General features: G+C 45.6%; 1 protein-coding gene across 2 annotated transcripts; it reads left to right on the top strand.

The window, feature by feature from the left end:
- The first annotated feature begins 2,674 nt into the window (after nt 1–2,674).
- Nucleotides 2,675–14,360, top strand: nsun4 (NOP2/Sun RNA methyltransferase 4). 2 transcript variants are annotated; one of them, XM_038794037.1, is made up of 6 exons: nt 2,675–3,054; nt 3,249–3,649; nt 6,277–6,431; nt 7,813–7,973; nt 11,720–11,844; nt 13,983–14,360. In XM_038794037.1, exons 1-6 carry the CDS (start codon nt 3,016–3,018, stop codon nt 14,257–14,259), a joined length of 1,158 nt encoding a protein of 385 aa, XP_038649965.1. In that variant the 5' UTR covers nt 2,675–3,015; the 3' UTR covers nt 14,260–14,360. The 2 variants fall into 2 exon arrangements, with proteins under 2 accessions (XP_038649965.1, XP_038649964.1); XM_038794036.1 differs by having other exon boundaries at nt 2,677–3,058.
- Nucleotides 14,361–14,716: the final 356 nt, after the last annotated feature.

Raw genomic sequence — 14,716 nt, 5'->3', positions numbered from 1 at the left:
GATTATGGAAAGCCTAGGGGAGTTTGGCCGGTTTGCGGGCTACAAGTTGAACATGGCAAAAGCGAGATGTTTGTGGTGCAGGCGAGGCGTCAGGAGAATAGACTGAGGGAGCTACCATTTAGGCTGGTTGGGGAAAGTTTTAGGTATCACGGGATACAAGTGGCGCGCAACTGGGGTAAGATGCATAGGTTGAACTTGTCCAGGCTGGTGGAGCAAATGAGCGAGTTTCGGAGGTGGGATGCACTCCCGCTGTCACTAGCGGGGAGAGTACAGACGGTGAAGATGACGATCCTCCCGAGATTCCTGTTTATTTTTCAGTGTCTCCCTATTGTCATTCCGCGGTCCTTTAAAAGAATCAATAAAATCATCCTGGGATTTGTTTGGGCGGGGAAGTCCCCGCGGGTAAAGAGCGGGATGCTGGAACGGAACCGTAGCGAGGGGAGGCTGGCGTTGCCGAACCTCAGCAACTACTACTGGGCGGCTAACATAGCCATGATAAGGAAATGGATGGTGGGTACGGGGTCGGTTTGGGAGCGGGTGTAGGCTGCTTCGTGCAGGGGCACCAGTTTGGCAGCCCTGGTCATGGCTCCCCTGCCATTCCCGCCGGCCAGGTACTCCACCAGCCCTGTAGTGGTGGCGGCTTTGCGGCCAATGGAGGAGGCAATGCGGGGGAAGTGGGAGCGTCGGTCTGGTCCCCAATATGTGACAACCACCGATTTGTTCCGGAGAAGATGGATGGCGGGTTTCGAGCATGGCGGAGGGCAGGGGTGGGAAGGATGGGCGACTTGTTCCTGGACGGGAGCTTCGCGAACATAAGGGCGCTGGTGGAGAAGTTTGGGCTGGCAAGGGGGAATGACTTTCGGTGCTTGCAGGTGCGGGATTTCGTACGTAGACAGGTCCCGTCCTTTCCACGCCTTCCACCAAGGGGGATCCAGGACAGGGTAGTTTCCAGGGGTGAGGTAGGAGAGGGGGGAAGTCTCGGATATTTATAAGGAGCTTATGGGAGCGGAGGACACAGGGACCGAGGAACTGAAACTTAAGTGGGAGGAGGAGCTTGGTGGGGAGTTGGAGGGAGGTGTATGGGCAGACGCTTTGTGGAGGGTAAATGCAACCGCAACATGTGCCAGGCTCGGTCTGATTCAGTTCAAGGTGGTTCACCGGGCCCACATGATGGTGGCCCGGATGAGCAAATTCTTTGGGCTGGAGGACAAGTGTGCTAGATGTGGGGGAGGACCAGCGAACCATGTCCACATGTTCTGGGCATGTCCAAAACTCAGGGGATACTGACAGGGATTGCGGATGTCATATCCCGGGTACTGAAAACAAGGGCAATGAGTCCAGAGGTGGCGATGTTTGGGGTGTCGGAAGACCTGGGAGTACAGGAGGGGATAGAGGCTGACGTTGTGGCCTTTGCTTTCCTGATAGCCCGGCGACGAATACTGTTGGCCTGGAGGGAGTCAAAGCCCCCAAAGACCGAAGTATGGCTGTCGGACATGGCAAGCTTTCTCGGCTTGGAAAAAAATCAAGTTCGCCTTACGGGGATCACTATCGGGGTTCGCCCGGAGGTGGCAACCATTCATCGACTTCTTCGCGGGGAACTAATTGTCAGCGGGGGGGGGGGGGGGGGGGGGGGGGTAGAATAGTGTAGAGTAGGGGGGAAGAATAGGCGGGTCTACTTGCGAGAATGGTACTGTTATTTGCACTATGTTTTTTGTAATTGGTATCTGCACACTAATGCATATTGTTACTGTTTACAATGACAAAAATACCTCAATAAAATTGTCTGTTAAAAAAAAAGGATACAGGCAGAAGGGAGGTGGATGAGCAGACGTTTACAGACGAAGACCAGGAGAGCATTGGAGTAGTCTCAAAATAACAAGAACAGCCTCTTCCCTACTGCCATCAGACTTTTGAATGGACCTACCTCGTATTAAGTTGATCTTTTCTATACACCTTGCTATAACTGTAACAGTATATTCTGCAGTCCCTCCTTCCTTCCCTATGTACGGTATGCATTGTTTGTACAGCATGCAAGAAACAATACTTTTCACTGTATACTAATACATGTGACAATAATAATCAAATCAAATCAAATAACAAAACCATAAGATGGGGGTTTCAGCAGCAACAAGAGGCTGCACGGTAGCACAGTTGCTTCACAGCTCCAGGGTCTCAGGTTCGATTCCTGGCTTGGGCCACTGTCTGTGGAGCCTGCACGTTCTCCCTGTGTCTGCGTGGGTTAATCCAGGTGCTCCGTTCCTCCCACAAGTCCCAAGAGACGTGTTGTTAGGTGAATTGAACATTCTGAATTCTCCCTCAGTGTACCCGAAAAGGCACCTAGGACTGTGGCAACTAGGGGCGTTTTACAGTAACTTCATTGCAGTGTTAATCTAAGCCTACTTGTGACAAAGATAAAAATTACAGAAGTAGAAGCGGGTTTATAATGCAGCCGATATGGGGTAGGAAGCTTATCTTGGTTATGAGTAGCTTGTTTCTACATGAGGCATTGGTCTGGCAATGGAATGGAGATTGACGACGACGCCTCCTTTTTCTGCAATGTTTAATTGGAGGAAAATTAAGCTCATGGAGAAGAAGCAGCACAAAGTCTATATGGCGCGGGTGGAGAGAGTGGTGCCTGAGAGTCGCGTGTCTTCAGTGTATGTGTAAATAGACCCTGATCTGTTTCTCTCCATAAATGCTGACTGACACGCTGTCCATTTTGGGCTTTTCCTTTTCACATTTCTAATAATTCCAAGAACTTGGAATAAAACCAGCTACATCAAAAGAAAAATAATCTGAAACAAAAGTAGAGAATATTGGAAACGTACAGCAGGTCAGGCAGCACGTGTGGAGCGATAGAGAGAGGGGTTAATGAGAGTGAAGGTGCGGGAGGCGGAACGGTTGTGGGGCGGTCCCAGTTTCTGGTGGGAGCGGTGAAGTGAGCGGACCGGACGGGATGGCGGCGCTGAGGCCATCGGGGTGCCGATTGAAGCTTTTAACCGCGAGGCTGAGAGAATGGCAGAGGCTGGAGCGGCGGAACATTTACAAGAAGAAGTGGGTGAGTGGGAAGGGGAGAGGTAGGTGGGTGAGTGGGAAGGGGAGAGGTAGGTGGGTGAGTGGGAAGGGGAGAGGTAGGTGGGTGAGTGGGAAGGGGAGAGGTAGGTGGGTGAGTGGGACGGGGAGAGGTGGGTGAAGCGCGGACTATGTCGCTGCAAAGCGCCCTCACTAACCCCGCTTCTCGTCTCCAGGCGTCGTCGCAGCCCCGGGTGCCCAGCACTCGGCTGGCCTTGCACAGCATGGACATGAGCTACAGCCTGCAGCTCGGTGAGCTCTGGCCCTCCACCCGCCTGGCTTTACTCTGCCAGCAGAAATACGCGGCCCTGCTCAACTGCTTCGGGGACGTGGCGAAGATGATCCGCGAGATGGAGCGGCGCGGGGCCCGGGACTTTGTGTATGAGGGCCGGGGGGACGGGGCGGCTCCCCTGGGGCCGGCGGAGGACAGGCCCGGCCCCGACCCCTCCTGCCCCGCTGGGTCCCCGGTGATCAGTGGCGACACGGCACCGGAGATGGAGCACCCCATTGCCGTCAGCCCAAACCTCAAGTGTTTCACTTTTCCCAGGGGAGACATCACACGTTTTAATCCTGCAAGGTACTCCAGTGATTTGTTATAAATCTCCGGCATGTCCCGGTTTATTGAAATAGACCATTCACGGTTTGCCCGTCGGTGGGTTTCAGATTTCTGTTCTGTTATGGGCCGACTACAGGTCACGAAATATGGAAAACCTGACGGATTAAGTATTTTTTGACTGTTCTCACTCTTTTGATGGTCGATTATAATGGGAAACTGATAAGTATCTGCATTTCACTTTTTTCCATGCCATTGGTCCCCACGTGAAACATGGTTTGGATTGGGGTTTGCTTACCTCTGGGGCAACCTGCCACCGTCACTAATTCCAAAATATTTACAGACCTTCCACCGTTCAGCTGTTGGACAAATCTAGACAATTTTTCTCCATCGATTCTTCCTGTGTATCATCAACCAATTCATTTTATCCATTTCGTTCATTCTCTCTATAATTGCAAAATCTACTCGGGAACAACACAGTTATCCAGTACACATGGCACATCAGATACTTCGCAGAGCTTGGTTAACCTGCACCTGCATGCCTGCTGCATGCACCTGTAACTGAATTCACAACCCTGACATGAATATACTCCTCTGTGTTACTCTCTAGACTTATTTCAATTACTTTTCTGTAGCCAACCTGGCTTTGTGGTTGCACACCTTCCCTTTCTCCATGTTAAAACCCCTGCTCCGGTGAATGTCGCCCTTTATCAGTAAAACTTCGCTTGTGTCAGGAACTAATTGTCAACCTCTCTGATCAAATTTTATCACGTTTTAAAATGCTTCAATTGTTTTTAAAGTAATCCGAAATCAAGAGTAAAAATATAATGGGACCAGGGAATGGATGGCAGTATTGGGATGTCTAGAAATCAGGTCAAATTATTATTTTCCATGGGCTCGAGAGTTTCAGGAGGGCTACTTTTTTGAGTTTTGGGGTGAATTTTACATTTTTACACAAGGAGTTCAGGATACACTTTGGTATTTTCTCTTAAATTTGGATTCTAAATACAATTCCTAATAATAGACCAAGGTCAGATTTATCCCAAATTCCAACTATTTGATGCATTGAAAAATAAATCACGAGGATAAAGCAGAAGAACATGGGCTTCAATCTACAGAAAAAGTTGAACATGAGTAATACGATTCAATGCTGTAATCCCATCACAGATTTCATAGAATTTACAGTGTAGAAGGAGGCCATTCGGCCCATCGAGTCTGCACCGGCCCTTGGAAAGAGCATCCCACTTAAGCCCACGCCTCCACCGTCTCTCCATAACCCTATCTAACTTTTTTTGTTTGGACACTTAAGGGCAATTTATCATGGCCAATTCACATAACCTGCATATCTTTGGACTGTGGGAGGAAACACATGCAGGCGCGGGTAGAACATGCAGACTCCGCACAGACAGTGACCCAAGCCGGGAATCGAACCTGGGACCCTGGAGCTGTGAAGCAACTGTGCTAACCACTGCGCTGCTGTGCTGCCCCAAATGCTGCTCACTTCAATTGAGCTTCACTGACAGCTTAGGTGAGTGTTTCCTCACTGCAGGAGAGAACTTTCTTGCAGCTCAATTCTGGTTTCTGACACCTTGTTAGAAATATCAGTTCAAAATAACAAAGTACCAAGCAGAATTTAATAAAACAGAACCACTAGATAATTCTCTACCACCTTGCTCTCTCCGCCTTTCACGGGGACAAGTGTGCGATGCACACAGTCTGGACTGCTACCCACCTGTTCCAGCTGTTCAAGGTGCAAATTTGCACGAGTTGAAGCTGAGGCTGGACACGGTTATAAGGGGATCCACAGGACCTGGAACCAGATCCTATCGAACTTCTGGTAGGGGGGTAAGCACAGGACAGAGTGGACACGGTGCTCAGGGCATTTCCTTCCTGACGCAGCGGCTCCTAATCAGGCCAAAGCCAAGATCGGCTCCTTCAGCGCCCATCTTCGGTTCCCCATTGGCCACAACCCTCGAATGCTGCATAGTGTACAATAGTCACTCTGCTGAGTGTGGCAACGCGGGAGCTGCTGCCCATCTGACTGTTGTTGAGATCCCAAAACTGGCAGGTAACATGGCCTGCAATGAAAAGAGGACCCATGTCATTCCCTGCCACCTGTACCTCATCATCTGCAATGATGAAGGGTACAGTTCACTTTAGCCCAGGGTAAAGTTCTGTGGCCCAAGTTCAGTAGACACCCCAGCAAGGTAAAAGGACAGGATCAGAAAAAAAGTGTGGGAGGGAGTGGACCTGTGATTGGAGGAGCTGGAGAGACAGAATTTGTGACTAACAGAGTAGCTTCTCAACGATTCTGTCTCCTGCGCTCACTTCTCCAATTAAAATACAGTTGGGGCGACTTTTCTTGAATTTCTTGCTTCCGTCATTGTGTTTCTGTGCACAATTTGTGAGGTTTCCAGGGAAAATGTACCCTATGCCCCCGTGTGTTTTGAATCTTGCTAGAAAGAGAGGGAGGGAAGATAAATGCAATATAGTCTGCAGGAGATAAAATTATTCCACCTCAAATTAACTCCAAAACTAAGACCTAGATATATTCTGAAGCAATGGAAGCCTCCTCTCCTCGGATGGTGGGAATTTTTCAACTTCTGCTTTTGCCATAATATATTCTGATTTTTCTTTTTGCCATATCTCAGACCAGACAGTTTAAGATTGTTGGAATATTATCTGATGGATGCTGCATCGCTCCTCCCAGTACTCATCCTGGATGTTCAGCCCGGTCACACAGTCCTTGACCTCTGTGCAGCACCTGGTGGAAAGTCTCTCGCACTGCTACAGACAGAATGCTGTCGTAAGTGAATGGACTCTTTTTAGTGGGAGTGGGGAAAAAAAATGAACATGTTAAAATTGCAAAATTCTGAAGACCGTATGACAAACTAGTGTACTATTTATGGGTCATGTTCCTGAAAGGACAGTATGTTTCCCAAAATAGGAAAAATCAATTCTTACTAACAACTGGTTTGTGTCCGACATTGATCTGAGGCCTGCAAGCAATGGTGTAACCTCTGATACAGACAGCTCCATAGCTTAAAGATGGAAACAAACTTTTCACCAAACATAATTCTGAATTAATGGGTTCAATTTGTAAGTTTCCCTTCAGCAAAATAAATATTCAAACTAAATATTTTTTTAAAAGAACTGTTATCGTATTGGAAAATAAGAATGTACTTGCAGTTACTTTCATTGTGGTTTGTGATTTACAGCTGCTGGTTTTAGTACGAGTCTGCTGTAGAGTATTATCTTGTAGCCCAGCCTTGATCTCATTGAGGATAAAGTGTATAAGGAGGAATGTGAGGCTGGGCTGGAGTAGGAATGTAGTCTAATGCAGCCAAGACTGATGTGATCAAAAGTCTCCTTTTCTGTTAATTTCAAGGGTCCAGCAAGAAATAGGTTTGAATCGCTTTATCCTACTTTCATTGGGTTCAAATTTGATTAGAGATAGTCAACATGGTTTTGTGAAGGGTAGTCGTGCCTCACAAACCTTATTGAGTTCTTTGAGAAGGTGACCAAACAGGTGGTTGAGGGTAAAGCAGTTGATGTGGTGTATATGGATTTCAGTAAAGCATTTGATAAGGTTCCCCACGGTAGGCTATTGCAGAAAATACGGAGGCATGGGATTCGGGGTGATTTAGCAGTTTGGATCAGAAATTGAGTGAGCTCTCCACTCCCCGACGGGCCCTCAGCTGCTTTTTTAACGGCCGTTTTCTTACTGACCCGTGACATCTTCTTCTGCTGTGCCTCCTCTGCGCCTTCTCCGTGCCTTTGACGCCTCCGTGGACCCTGGGACCGGGCTTAAAGCCCCGAAAATGGCGTTCCCAAACGGGAGCCCTCCGTTGCTTGGTCGCCTCCCGCCCGCAGTCACCGGAAGTCCTGGTTATATTTGTTATGGGCACTGTGTACTGCAAACGTGTTCTATTTAACATCCCTACCTTTCCTCATCTCCGTGACAATTAAAAATATACCAACATTTTAACTAAGCTTCAAAAAGTACCTCTCTGATTGTAAAAATGCTTTGGGGCTTCCTGAGGTAGGGAGAAGTGTGTTATATAAATGCAAGTTGGGATATGAGAAGAGGAGAAAATGTTAGCAACCGTCCATACAAAATTGTGCACTGTCTGTAATGCTGAAGAGTGAGAAATAAATGTTGCTTTTGTTTTTTTCTGTTGTGACAGGACACCTCGCTGTCAATGATATATCCTCATCTCGACTAAGCAGGTTGCGTAAAATTCTTCATAGTTATGTCCCAAAGAATATACGTACAGAGGACAGGCTACGCATCACTTCATTTGATGGCAGACACTGGGGAGAGGTAGAGAGGAACACCTTTGACCGGGTGGGTAAATTGGTGGATGTTAGTGTGATTTGTAGAAAAAAAAAACCCCAACTCCATTGAAGAAAAGAAATCATCCAGGATGGAATTATTCTAAAACATCTCTTAACTGAACTTCCGGCTGTCTTTTTAAAACTTATTTGTTTATAAATTTAGAGTACCCAATTCATTTTTTCCAATTAAGGGGCAATTTAGTGTGGCCAATCCACCTCGCCTGCACATCTTTGGATTGTGGGGGCGAAACCCACGCAAACACTGGGAGAATGTGCAAACTCCACACGGACAGTGACCTAGAGCTGGTATCGAACCTGGGACCTCTATGCCGTGAGACTGCAGTGCTACCGTCGTGCCACGTGCTGCCCTGTCTTTTTAAAACTTAATAGTGGTTACCCGAAACAGCTGCCTACTTGACTTCTACCAGATGGTCAAGAGGTTTAACTGCAGGCATCTCTGTGGCTCAGTTTTACTTAATTTGAGTGAGTTTTGCCAGCCTTTTTGGCTATGCACTGTAAGAGGTGAGATTTATCATTTTCAACTGGGAGCAGTGATGACTAAAAGGGTGTGCGCACTGAAGTTACTCTGCCTATTTAACGTGTTAACGATTGTCCCCCAAAGGTGCTAGGGGCATGTTTAAAGTCTAGCCATTTCCTACCCCGACTTGACGGTCTGGCAGTGAGTTGCTTGAAAAGGGGAGAAAATAAATGTTGGAAAAAAGAAACTTTTTCTATTCAGTTAAAGATTTGCGGATGCATGTGAAGCCGAGAGTGCACAAATTGGAGAATGTATCATTGCAAACCCAAAAAATGCCTGGAGAGGAAAAGGAAATTTTGATTTACGTGCATCATAGAAGGGAATAGTTGGATTGAAAAATCAGCCGGTGTCAAAACTTTCCTGTTTTTCCACTATTCACAGCATGGGTTTTCAAACCATGGTCACAGATCCCGGGGAGGTCCATGCGCCCTGCTACTGCTCGGACGCCTACATTTTTCTTACTAGTTGACTTACTAATATTATTTCTGTTGGCATGTGCAAATAAAAACATAACTCAGTGATAGTAGTAACCAAGACTGTCTTTCAGAAGTTAGGATAGCATCTCTGGTATTGTCAGTGACTGCAGGGAGCCCACACAGACAAATGTTGAGAGGCACCGCTTTAAAGAAGGGTGGAGAAAATAGTCATTGGATCAGAGGAGGCTGAGAGACATTTAATTTGGGTGTATAAAAGTTTGAGCGATCAAACTAGGGTCGATAGGAAGGGCCAGTTTCCCTTATCAGAGGTGTCACTAACTCGGGGGCATAGACTTGAGTTAATTGGAAGAAAGTTTAGGGAAGTTGATAGATCTTTCACCCAGAGGATAATGAGGGTCTGGAACCCACTGACTGAAAGGGTGGTTGAGGTAGAAGCACTGTCCACGTTTTAAAAATATTTAGATATGCACTTGAAATCCTGTAGTATAAGGCTATGGACGAAGAGCTGGAAAGTGGGATGAAGCTTGATAACACCTTGGGTCAAATAGTTGCCGTCTGTATATTCTATCACCTTGGTTGGCAGCTCATTGCAGAACAGATGCAGTAGGGCCATTTTGGAGCTGCTGCCTTACAGTAAATCGAACCCCCCCCCCCCCCCCCCCCCCCCCCCCGGTCAGGTGGACATAAAATAATCTATTGCCTTATTTTGAAGAATAGGGGAAAGAAACCCACAGGTGATCTTTTCATTATTAAATTGCTGTTTGTAGAAATTTATACATTGGCCACTGCTTTTTCTATGTTTGACCATAGCTTTAACCATAATACTAAAGGACGTAGGAGCAGTAATGGGTCATTTGGCCCATGAGCCTGCTCTGCCAATGAGATCATGACTGATTTGAAATGAAAATCCTCCACTCCACTTTCCGCTTTATCCCCATATCTTTGATTCCTTTACTGATTAAAAATCTGTCTATCTCCGCCTTGAACATACTTAATGACCCAACCTCTAAAGCTCTCTGCAGTAAAGAATACCACAGATTCACGGCCCTCAGAGAAGAAAATCCTCCTCGTCACACTTTATAAAAAAAAAATCTTTATTATTGTCACAAGTTGGCATACATTAAGGCAATGAAGTTACTATGAAATTCCCCTAGCCGCCACACTCCGGCGCCTGTTCGGGTATACAGAGGGGGAATTCAGAATGTCCAATTCGCCTAACAAGCACGTCTTTCGGGACTTATGGGAGGAAACGGGAGCACCCGGAGGAAACCCGAAACAACCTCTCTGAATCTACCCTGTCAAGCCCCCTGAAGATCCTGTGTGTCTCAATAAGGTCACCTCTCATTCTTCTAAACTCCAGTGAGTATAGGTCCAACCTACTCAACTGCTCTTAAGAAAATCCCTCCATATCTGGGATCAACCTAGTGAACCTATGGACTGCCACCAATGCAAGCAAACCTTTCCTTAGATATGAGAGCCAAAACTGTTCACAGTCTTCCAGGTGTGGTCTAATTAGTGCCTTGTATAGCTTTAGCAAGACTTTCCTATTTTTATATTGGTTGAGCATCCCTTATCCGAAAGCCGGAAAATTCTGAAATCCGCACTTTTTCTGAGCGCACTGCACATGCGCAGTTCCCAACGCGTGCCACACCTGCGTAGTACATTCCAAAATCAGATGCACACTTGGCACGAAGCATTTTGGATAAGGGATTTTCAACCTGTGCTCTATTGCCTTTGAAATAAAGTCCAACATTCTATTTGCCCTCTGAACGAGCATACTAATTTTTGGTGATTTATGCTTGAGGACCTCCACTGCTTTTTGCAGTCTTTCACCATTTAAATAACATTCCACTTTTTTATACTTCTTACCAAAATAATCTCACATTTTCCTACATTATATTCCATCTGTCAAGCTTTTTCCCACTCACTTAACCTGTCTATATCCCTCCGTAGCCTGAGTCATCCTCATCACTTGCCTTCCCACCTATTTTTGTGTCATCACAAACTTTTTAAAAATATATTTAGACTACCCAATTATTTTTTCCAATTAAGGGGCAATTTATCGTGGCCAATCCACCTACCTTGCACATCTTTTGGGTTGTGGGGGTGAATTCCACGCTGACACAGGGAGAACGTGCAAACTTCACAGGGACAGTGACCCAGGGCTGGCATTAGAACCCGGGTCCTCAGTGCAGTAGGCAGTAATGCTAACCACTGTGCCACCGTGCTGCCCGTCAGCCACAAACTTGAGGATCGGCCACGTCGATGTCGCTTGAAGGGGAAAAGTAATTAGGCACTAAGTTCCTGTGGGCCATTTTCACTCTCCTAAAAGTGTCTGATTGTAGAGACCGGAGTGATGGCCTGTCATCCTGTGATATGTTGAACAATGAAGGATTCAACTCAGGGGGAGGGGGGGGGAATACAAACATTTACATTCTTCCACAGAATCATAGAATTACAACAGTACAGAAGGAGGCCATTCGGCTCATCAGGTCTGCATCGATCCTCTGAAGGAGCACCCTACCTAGGCCCTATCACTGTAGCTCCATCACCACACCTAACTTGTACATCTCTGGACTGTTGGAGGAAACCCATGCAGACACTGGGAGAACTTGAAACCTCTACACAGTCACCCAAGGTGGGAATTGAACCCGAGTCTCTGGCACTAAGGCAGTAATGCCAGCCACTGTACGGCCGATGAGAAAACTGAGAAATTTCCATCACTGACTTTTCTGAAAGGTCTTTCTGTAATAAAATTGTTGATTTTAATTGTACTTACAGGTGTTAGTTGACGTTCCTTGTACAACTGACAGGCATTCTGTACTTGAGGAAGACAATAATATCTTCAGTCGACTACGACTCCGAGAGCGGCAGAGGCTTCCTTTATTACAGACCCAGCTATTGGTGTGAGTATTTCTTATTATTTTGCTCTGCACCCTCCCTTCGCCTCCCGCTTGCCAAGTTCCTCAGTAGATTGATTTTCTGGTGCATGCTATTATTTTAGCAATTGCATGTCAGATTGCGTCACAACCATTGCATCTCAATGTCAGCACACCTAAGGAACTGGTCATTGACTTCAGGAAGTAAAGTATCGTACTCACCCGTCTGCATCAATGGTTGACAGCTTCAAATTCTTAGGTGTGCAAATCAACAATCTGTCCTGGTCCACCCATGTTGATGCTGCGCCCAAAAAAGCACAACGGCACCTATACCTAGGAAACTAAGGAAGTTCAGAATGTCCACATTGACTCTTGCCAATTTTTACATATGCACCATAGAAAACATCCTATCTGGCTGCATCAGAGTTTGGTAAGGCAGCTGCTTGGCCCAAGACCGTAAGAAACTACAGAGACTTGTGGACACAGTGCAGTCCATCATGCAAAATTGCTTCCCATCCATTGACTCTGTCTACACCTGCCTTGGGAAAGCGGGCAACATAATCAAAGACCCCTCCCACCCAAGTTATTCTCCCTTCCAACCTTTTCCATCGGGCAGGAGATACACAAGTGTCTGAGAACAGGCACTAAGAGATTCAAAAAACAGCTTCTTTCCTGCTGTTACCAGACTCCTGAATGATCCTCTAATGGACTGAACTGATCTCTTCACGCATCTTCTCTACTGAGTAGCACTACACTCTGTATGCTTCACGCAATGTCTATGTATTTACATTGTGCATTTATCGTATGTCCTATCTTTTTCATTTATGGAACAATCTGCCTGGACTGTTCACAACAATACATTTCACTGTGCCTCGATGCACGTGACAATACATCTAAATCAAATCAGATTATGGGCAGATGAAATATGGCCTCCTTAGCTGTGATGTGCTTGTAACTCACCCAGTCAATCTTGATCCCAAACACAGAAGAAAGGAGAGAGACTATCTAGATACTATTAGATGCAAGTCCACTGTTCCCTTTTGCTCTATACCAACCATATATTGAAATAAGTGTTTGGTATTCAGGGTCAACCGAATCAGAAAATCATAAATAATGAAAGCCACATCACTGAGAAATCATTCAAGATCCATCCATGAACTGCACTGAGTTTACTGATCATAGTTAGCCCAGCAGCAGGAACAATACAAGTAGATTCTGTTTCCCTGAGCTAGGGAAGAAAAAAACATCAGCCATATTTTATCTTCCTGATCGCTAATAAGTAACTCTCAGTGGAAAGTGTCTCTGTGATGATCAAGTGACCTTAGTTAATGGAAGTGGTTAAAATATTCTTTAATATTTGTGACATCAAGACAGAAACCAAGCTAATAGTCCACCATGTGATTCTGAACCCTACCTTATTGAATCATATTAAAACATGGATGATGTACAGGAAGCACCTTGGGGCATTGGAGTCATGCCATCAATGCTGCCTGCAGAGGATTTTGCACATTAAGTCCTCTAAAAGTCATCACAAGCCTTGACATAATTCACCATCAGTTTTGCTGGGTTGGTCACTATGTTCGAATGTCAGATACCAGGCTTCCCCAACTTAGAATTCCTTTTACCCATGGGTTCAAATGCCTGTTTTGTGCTACTATCAATCCTGTCAGTTAATGGCTTCTTTTTACCACTTAAGTACCTTACGGGTCATTTTGTTCTTTTTTCTTTTCCAGTGTCTTTGTGTGTGACTGTTTTCTTCTTTTTTCTCCCAGTCCCCACTTCTATTCCTTTTTATATGCTGATCATTCTTCCAGTTCTGAGTAAGGGTCTATATCTGAAAAGTCTTCTCTGTCTCTCCACAATAACTGCCTGACATTCTGAATGCTTCCATCATTTTCTGTTTTTATGCTTGTTTCTACTTTTCAGCTACCTTTAATGCTCCAGGAGCATTAATGCACCGTACTACTTTGGGAATTTGCTGCTGGTCTCTGGCAGTGCAGATTTAAGAACCTGCTCTGCTAATGTGAAACTTCATTACTATTTGATTATTCATTCAACGTGCATTTTCCATGAAATCCTCGGTGTACCCAATTGTCTGTCTTCCAGTAGAGTTTGTCCTGTCGTTTAGAGTTGATAGTTACTTTTTCTTTGGTTTTCTTTCCCAGTTCTGGTATTCTTGCTGCAAAGCCTGGCGGATCAATTGTATATTCAACGTGCAGCCTGTCCCAGTTACAAAACGAGTACGTGGTGGAGCGAGCTGTTCAAGTGGCAAAGACAGAACATAATGTGGAGTTGCAACTGGTGGACCTGACTGCTATCCGGACACTTTACAGTGACACGTTTAATTTCTATGGCCATTGTAGAGTCGGGGAACTAGTCCTCCCACATCTCACTGCAAATTTTGGGCCAATGTATTTTTGTAAACTGCACAGAGTACACTAAAACATATGCAACTTTAAAAAACGTAGACCAATAAACAAGCTTTATTTTCTGTCAGGGAACCTAATTTTATTCATTTGTTTAAATCTTATTTCTCGTGAGGGGAAAAAAAATTAAACAGCTACTTGGTGCCAACTGTATCACAATTAAATGTAATGGTACCAAAGAAAAGGTATTGAATCCTGAATATTATCGTTCCTAACTATGTGCACGCAGTTAACTTTTGATACCGGTTATCTAAGAATGAGTTACACGGTGTAATTTATTGGTGGGTGCAAATAGCACGATAAACCTATGTATATAAATTTGAACCAATTGGGATTCTAAACAAGTTGAGCTTAGGGCAGTCTCAAATCAACTGGCGTGGACATGTGACAGCCTATAGCATAGTGGTTAGCACTGTTGCTTCACAGTGACAGAGGCTCCCACTTGGGTCACTGTCTGTGCGGAGTCTGCATGT

This window comes from Scyliorhinus canicula, chromosome 4, assembly GCF_902713615.1.
Source record: "Scyliorhinus canicula chromosome 4, sScyCan1.1, whole genome shotgun sequence".
In the NCBI taxonomy this organism is placed as follows: Eukaryota; Metazoa; Chordata; class Chondrichthyes; order Carcharhiniformes; family Scyliorhinidae; genus Scyliorhinus; species Scyliorhinus canicula.
This window is presented reverse-complemented; position numbering and strand designations above follow the sequence as displayed.

Bases quoted from the DNA above. Each gene is read 5' to 3' on its own strand.
- nsun4 (XM_038794036.1), top strand. From the start codon at position 2,957: ATGGCGGCGCTGAGGCCATCGGGGTGCCGATTGAAGCTTTTAACCGCG. The intron at 7,974-11,719 runs GTGGGTAAATTG...TTGTACTTACAG, and splicing joins AGAGGAACACCTTTGACCGG to GTGTTAGTTGACGTTCCTTG. The intron at 11,845-13,982 runs GTGAGTATTTCT...TTTCTTTCCCAG, and splicing joins TTACAGACCCAGCTATTGGT to TTCTGGTATTCTTGCTGCAA.